This window comes from Aptenodytes forsteri, unplaced genomic scaffold (genome assembly GCF_000699145.1).
Source record: "Aptenodytes forsteri isolate BGI_AS27 unplaced genomic scaffold, ASM69914v1 Scaffold483, whole genome shotgun sequence".
Taxonomy (NCBI): domain Eukaryota; kingdom Metazoa; phylum Chordata; class Aves; order Sphenisciformes; family Spheniscidae; genus Aptenodytes; species Aptenodytes forsteri.
In genome coordinates, this window is record NW_008795316.1 from 47,733 (window position 1) to 55,661 (window position 7,929).

A 7,929-nucleotide genomic window follows, 5' to 3' on the forward strand; every position below is an offset into this window, starting at 1 on the left:
AGCCTACTGCAGTTCATTGTTGTCCCAGATAGTCATGATAAAGATTCTCTTTTTCAGCCCATCAATGCTTACTCACATTACTTCTTTGTGGTCTTAGACTACAAAGAAAAAAATTATTCTTCCTTGAATTTAATTATGGCACTTTTTTGCATAAGTTAGATTTTACTTTTACTTCTTCAAAGATTATATGTAAATTGTAGATTAATATGCAGCTATATTGTTTCAGATCTGACTTAGTATTTCATTGCTATGCTATATGGTATGAGATAGACTTGGAAGCTTGTTTGAAGATCCCTACCATAATAGTGCATGGTGCCATAGGCACCATCCTTTCCATCCCACTCTTTTGTTGTTGTTGTTATTGTTTTCTTTTGAATTCCCTTTAAAATGGTGGCGGTCATGTCCCCCCATCCTGTCCCCCCTCCCCCCCCAACCTCATTATGATACATAGCATTAATAAAAGTGATTTGGAAGAACCTTCACCAAGGTACCTGCCCTGAGCATTTGCCAAAACTTGCAATGCAATGCTCCAGGTGTACTCTGTGGAGTCTCATAGGGCAGATATAAACACAGAGGACGATGCCTCTCAGAGCTCCTGAAGACAGTATAACCGCTCAAGTTTGAGTGTGGCAATAAAACATGAACTATAGAAGGGAAAACAATCTTGCAAGGAAGATCATATACATACTTGCTTGCCAAAAAGGTAGTTTAGCATTTAAGGTGGCAAGAGCCACTTTATGGATTTTAAACCACAGACCATAATAACAGTATGTGTGCAGGAGGACACTTGATATCGGAGAACTCCGAGCACACTGTAAGTCATCAGAATTCCTCTAGGACATGAAGGCAGTGCCTACTAGAACCAGAATCCCAGTGGTCCAGTTGTCACTTTGGATAGAGCTAAATTCAGTCAGATTGATTTCTTTGTCAAAAGCTCCAACTTATGTCCTCAACTACCTCTTGTTCATTCATGTAAGACAGATGATGTCTCACTATGCATCCTTCCCTACTCTAGGCCAAATGGCATCAGGATGTAAGCAGGAAAGTAAGATGTCCTAATAGCCATTTCTGGGATCCTAAAAATATATATGTTGAAAATGTAGAGGGGCTACAGGCCGCTTTATTTGGTGCTGACAATGAAATGACACTGATTTGCCCCTGTAAATTTTTTTTTTCTAAGTCCAGTGATAAAACAGGATCCAGCGGTGTATAGGAAGTGTGTAAGTCCTTGGTGTATGACAGCCCTGTAACAAAACCCAAGCAAAAATGTCTATTATTGACCAGTAGACTTAATTTAATGGAGTGTCTGCTTTTTAGTTGTCCTTCCTCCAGTAAAAGATAACTGCTTTTAGCAACCTCATCATGCCACTTACTAGCAAATGACTTCTTTCCATGCTGGCTGCTTCTTCATGTCTTTTCTGTTTTACAGATCTGACACCGACACATATCAGCTGGCAGCCATCAGTAAACGCAGGCACACACCATACTGACAGATATGCCAACACTGAGCTGACTGTGAGGCGAGGACAAGCCTTCACTATTACCCTGTACTTCAACAGACCAAAGCAGTCTGGGGAGAGCCTAGCATTTGTCACTGAAATAGGTAACACTCCCTTAGCTTAATCCATGTTCTCATAGAACTGTAATCTTTATCCCTTGTAATTGTCCCCTTATTCTATTTAGAGATGCAATTTTTCTTCATCTATTTTTAATGCTTTTCCCCTGCTAATGTGCACATTTCAAGTGTGAGGTTAATATTGAAACCACACTCTGGAATGGAAAGCAATTACCCCTTCTTTCTGGCAGGACCATCCCCCTCAGAATCTCATCGTACAAAGGCTGTATTTAACCTCACTCAGGTGGGGACAAGTGGCTGGAGTGCTGTCCAAGGACCCAGCGAGTCCGGCTATATGAACTTTACAATATCCAGCCCAGCCAATGCTGTCATTGGACGATACAATCTCATCCTCCAGATAACCTCAGGGAACAAGATCTTCTCCAGATTCCTGGGGCAGTTTGTTTTACTCTTCAACCCTTGGTGCCCGGGTAGGTACCAATGCCTTTGCTCTCTTGAACATAACGGACCTATTTGCTTTCATATCTGCACAGTGAGCTTGCACCCTCAAGCTGTCCCTCTCTGGGTTGCCAGCGGCAGCAATCTCAGCTATCTGTTCAGAGATCTGGTTTTACTACATTAAAAAGCTGCTGCCACACATCCCCCCTGCCTTTTATCCTAATGAAATGTGCTATATAGGGTGATATCATAGACTCTTTCCTCAGGACTAAGCAGATCACTTTTTCTGTAGACGAGGGCTGACAGACTTTCATAAGTGCATGTACTTCTCAGAATTTGAAGCAAGCATACAGTAACATCCTTGACTTGCACCTAAATCAAAGCCAGACTGCTCTTGTAGATGTTAACTGCAAAGACAATAGCTCAACTAACTTTATAAAAACTGACAGAGGGTTAGCGTGAAGAAGATTGGCATTTCCCATGTCTTTCATCATGGGTTGAAAAGGGACATCTCTTGCTGCTCCATTTTTTATTTCTGCAGTCGCAGCAAGTTGCAGAAGAAATGCAAATTCCTAAACTCATTTTGCAAATATGCGATAGTCTAGAAACCTAGATTAGCCTTAAAATATACCACTCTAGAGTTAAGGGAGCTCTTAGCCAGCCAAGTGACTAAACAGCTTATAAAAGAAGAGAAAAGTAACCACAATCATCCACTATTTTCTTCTGTGACCATATGTTAGTCAAGGGCCACTAACAAATATGTCAAGAGCCAAGATGAAAAAAGCTGCTAATTAGCTCAGCATGTCTTGGACGACAGAAATAATTACAGAAGTATGTTCAGGAAACTCAGACTGTGTCTGCATAGACAGTCCTGAGGGAAAAATCTTCCCAGAACCCCCTGAAAGATCACTTGTGGTGTAACTTCTAATTGATGGAAACCACACTGCAGGGACTGAAATACTTGGCAGCTCCTGAACTGGAGCACCAGAGTAGTGTGTGGTACTCATGAGACCAGACAAATTATTCTCAGATGAAAAACTGAGAAAAATTAAGCTGCATGCCATTCCAGTTTAAAACTAATGATTTTGCAGAAGAGCCCTCCAGATCTATCAGATGATGCAATGACCACTGCCAAACAAAAGGGAGTATCCTTAAAGTAGGATGCTGCTGAATAAGCTTCTGCAGAGTGGAATAGCTCCCTGATCCTGACAAACAGGAACAGATTCAGTTTGAGGGTATGTTACTGCTATAGTAAATGTCATAGCAGAAGGGAAATAGAAAATTTATTTTCTCAGCAAAGGATAAATGGCAGATCTGGTCTGTAGATATGGTTCCACATGGGAGGTTATTCATTAAGCTGGAAAAGACAGGAATTAATTCATAAACTGTAATATCAGTAAAGAACTACTTACAAGAAAACAGTCAGGACTAGAGATGAAAGGAAAAGCACTGGGTTGGAGAAAAGCTACTAGTGGATCCTTAAGTGTCATCTGAAAAAACACTCTGATCAAATGGTTCATTACTGACTTTGATACGCTGACATGAAGCAGCATTGTCCATACACAGATGGGCTGGGATACCACTTAGAAATAACTGGCTGACCTTAGAGACTGGAGTAGTTGAGAAGGGATAAGATATAATAATACAAAATAAAAGACCATACATCTAGGGAGAAATAACAATAATTTCAATGGCAGACTTACCAGCTGGAAATCATGGAGAATGTGAAAGTACTTGTTAATCAAAGAATGAGAACCAAAGTGAAATGGCCCTGAAAAAGGCAAATGCAATCTTAAACTGTAGAAGAGGAAACAGTTACTCAGATTTAAATATTAATGCCATTGTACAAGGTGATGAGATCTCATTTGGAATTTTCTTTCAGTTCATCTTTCCTGAACAGGTATTATCTATTAGAACATGTTCAGTGAAGGGTTACTAGGATAAATGAACACATGAAAAGCTTTTGGACGAGGGAAAATTTCTAGTTTAGCAAGCTGAAAGCAATTAGTTTCACAGGTTGTATAACTGAAATAAATACAGAATTTGGACACAAAAAATACTGATCTTACCATAATGGTAACAAACCAATATGCTTATTAATTCACTAACGTATTTGTTTCAAACCTGTGGATAAAACAAAAGTGATGTTTTAACATTAAATGTCCTTAAGAGACTTTATTAAAGAGAAATCTAAGATACCTGCAAGTCAGCCTCTGATAATGATGCATTATGTCCTAATGCTGTTGAAGGACTGTACAGTTAACTACTAGAATAAAGAGTGCTAATCATGAATTAAATGAATGATCATACACTTCTTATCTATAGCTCACAAGCGAACATGTCAATCGTAAAGCTTTAGGGGATAAAAGGATATGTATGTTTGAGAATTTTGTAGAATATACCTTTTTTTCCCTAGATGTCTGATACTTGCTACTTGTTTGTGTGGCAAAGATTATATGAAGAAATAACTAGAAGTATATCTGCGTTAGAAAGCGTACTTACATATTGATTAAAAACTATCAATAGAAGTTCACATCCCTGTTGTTTCTCACTATGCCAGGATAAACTTTAACTTCAGAATGAGAGGACAGAATATATAACAACTTTGTATTTTTGTATTAAAAGGAATTAATTTAATAAAGGATTAGGTCTATAGTGGTCTGTCTTTCTATAACTGTCAAAAAAGAGGACTGTTGTGGCTGAATGTGTTTTTTTTCTATTTGTGTGCTGAGAGTAACAGAAGAAGGGGTTGTTACTATTTAGTCATACTTGAAAGGAAGAGATTTGTTGTGGTGTGTTGTAGGGTTTTTTCCTCCTTTTAAACTAATGTTAATTTTGCTCTGAGTTATTGGTAGGAATAGTGTTGTTATAAAAAAAGTCTACTTATTCAAAGAACTGGCTCTAGAACATTATAATTGAGAGCATATAAACCTTAGAAAAAGGTTTCTTCAAGTTATTATAGAAGGATATTTAGATTGCTCAGAATCATAAACTCATAGGGCTAGAAGGATCTTAGGAAGTTATCTAGTCCCACACCATGCTCTAAGGCAAGTTCAGTTTAGCACTTAGGTCATTCCTGACAGATCTTGAATTCCTTCTTAATGATCAGCCTTTAGGGAAGCTCCAGTACCTCCCCCAGCAATTCACTCCAATAAAACACTAGCCTTTCCATTAGAATTTTTTCCTATTAACTAACGAAATCTTTTTTGCTTTGATTTCAGCATACAACTTCTCATCCTACATACGATAGACACCAAGAACAGATTTCCTCCCCCACTGCCCCATCCTCTTCACAAGAATTTCTGGAATTGATTACCGTGCTTGCCCTATTCCTCACCCCCATTTTTTTTCCTACCTTAAATAATTCTGAGTTAATTCATAAGTTATATTTTCTTCATAGGTTATATTTTCAGAATTGCTGAGCATTCTCAGTGCTCCTCTCACTCTTTTCAACTCGTCCACACCTTGAAGTGCAGCACCTGGAACTGCACACAGTTCTCCAGGCCCATGCTGGCCTAAAACCTTCGGAATCAACAATGACGATATTATTAAAAAAATCAGTGTGGACAGCCACCACAAAAATAGACTTATATCATGTGATACAATTTTTAAGATAAATTACACAATCTTTTTGTTTGCAGGAAGGGAAGGATGGGAAGTTCCTATAGGAAGGTAAAGAAGTTGACTCAATAAAATAGAAAAGCTGATTTTTATATGTATTTCCTGAAATCCTGAAGATTTCAGAAAATAACTTTAAACATTATGAAATTAAACACAGAACTAAGTAGATATTGCTACCTTAAGAGTGATCAAAACAACCTAAACATCTATGGGAAGCCAGTGCTTTCATAGCAGCTACATACTGTGCCATAGACTAGGGAAACCAATGAGTAACAATGAAATCAAAGTGAATGGTTGAGCAGGCTATCCTAATAACATTCCTGATAGCACTTTGGATCAGGCAAGTAGAGATCTTCATTTAGGAATCTTAAAACAAGACGAACACAACTGGAAAACAGAGGAAAAATGTCATCTGTGTGATTCTTTTCAAATGTCTATTCTACTTCTAACTACCCTGAGAAGGCAGAAAAATCCAGTGAGCTAGCCTGGACTTTTCTCCATCTTCCTCACAAAAATACAACGTACAGATAGGGCACATTTAGATAATACACAAAGGATATACCAAAATTAGGGAAAACAGTTAAAGTAGTATAACATGGATTTTTTTTCCCCTCCCAGGCCATATACAATAGCAGGCATTTTCACTGACCTGTACATGTTCAGGGAGCTATAACAATGCATTTTCCAAATGGCAGTTTTCCCCTTGCTAAATCAAGATACAAATGTTTTTGAAAGGTTGCTAGTATTCTCAACTTTAAGTGTAAAAGTATGTCCAACTTGGTTTTCAGGTGATGATGTCTATATGGCTAATGAAAATGAGAGACAAGAATATGTTCTAAATGAAAATGGAATAATCTTTGTGGGCAATGCAAAGTACATTGAAGCAAGAGGATGGTACTACGGACAGGTAAGCTGTAAGGAATTCATTTGGGCTCTTATTCTGTCTCCAGTAGCATTTTCTTTTATTATTTGCCTTTCTGACAGGTATGCCTATTTATATGAAAACTGAACAAACCTGGCCAGCCTTATTTGTGCTTTGCTCACTGTGTGCCTAATAGGACTTTGGTGTGAGAGATGGCTTAGCACAGCACTGCAGCTAGGACTGACTTCTACATGTGCTTAAAGCTCATGGTACAAGTGTGGACCTCATCTGTGACCAAAGCATCCACAGTACAAGTGACAATATTGGCTCTAACACACCCACTATTTTTGTAATGCAGCTACAATGGGCCAGAACTGACATTGACATAGAATCATAGAATGGTTTGGGTTGGAAGGGACCTTTAAAGATCATTTAGTCCTACCTCCCTGCAATGAGCAGGGACATCTTCAACTAGATAGGGTTGCTCAAAGCCCCATCCAACCTGACCTTGAATGTTTCCACAGATATAACTCAAGAGAATCTGATAACTGTAGTCAGAATAAGCTTGGTAGTTCTAGTTTTACTGCAGTCATCTCTTCTGATGGCAGAAGGCATCCTGCCAGATTTTTGCTTTATTTAGTTAGCCCTGTCTTTAACCAATATTGCAGTGTGAACTGCACACTACTGTCTTTGTGCCTCACCGTCCCTATCACCTTTGGGCTGGAATATCTTAGAAAGGAGGAACTGCAGTAGAATCTCCTCTAATTCTGTTTGTGAAACTATTTTCTTAAAAATTTATCTTACCTGATCACAGTTTCAAGATGACCTTCTAAACACCTGTCTCACCATGCTTGATCTGAGCCTGTACTATCGTCAGGACCCAGCAATTGATGTATCCCGAAGAGGAGATCCCAAATATGTGGGCCGAGTAATCAGTTCTATGGTAAGAAATGGACAACTTAATCTGAATTCCACATGCTTAAGCAGAAAGCATTAGTTATACCACTGAGACTCAGCCACCTGCACCTTAAGCAATATAATTAACTAATGTGGTGGGTTGACCCTGGCTGGACGCCAAGCGCCCACCAAAGCTGCTCTAGCACTCCCCTCCTCAGCTGGACAGGGGAGAGAAAATGTAATGAAAAGCTCATGGGTCGAGATAAGGACAGGGAGAGATGACTGAGCAATTACCGTCGTGGGCAAAACAGACTCGACTTGAGGAGATTAATTTTATTGCCAATCAAATCAGAGTAGGATAATGAGAAATAAGAACAAATCTAAAAAACATCTTTCCTCCCACCCTTCCCTTCTTCCCGGGCTCAACTTCACTCACTATTCTTCACCTTCTCGCCCTGAGTGGCGCACGGCGACATGGAATGGGGGTTACTGTCGGTTCATTACGTGTTGTCTCTGCTGCTCCTTCCTCCTCACC

At 39.1% G+C, this 7,929-nt stretch overlaps 1 protein-coding gene across 1 annotated transcript in view; it reads left to right on the forward strand.

Annotated features, from left to right (window-relative positions):
* The first annotated feature begins 1,020 nt into the window (after positions 1 to 1,020).
* Positions 1,021 to 7,929, forward strand: part of LOC103899122 (protein-glutamine gamma-glutamyltransferase 6) — a 14,521-nt gene continuing 7,612 nt past the window's right edge. Inside the window, exons 1-5 of the mRNA XM_009279543.2 lie at positions 1,021 to 1,033; positions 1,430 to 1,603; positions 1,807 to 2,046; positions 6,424 to 6,542; positions 7,312 to 7,440. Of these exons, the coding sequence (XP_009277818.1) occupies positions 1,021 to 1,033; positions 1,430 to 1,603; positions 1,807 to 2,046; positions 6,424 to 6,542; positions 7,312 to 7,440 (675 nt within the window). The remainder of the gene's footprint in view (positions 1,034 to 1,429; positions 1,604 to 1,806; positions 2,047 to 6,423; positions 6,543 to 7,311; positions 7,441 to 7,929) is intronic.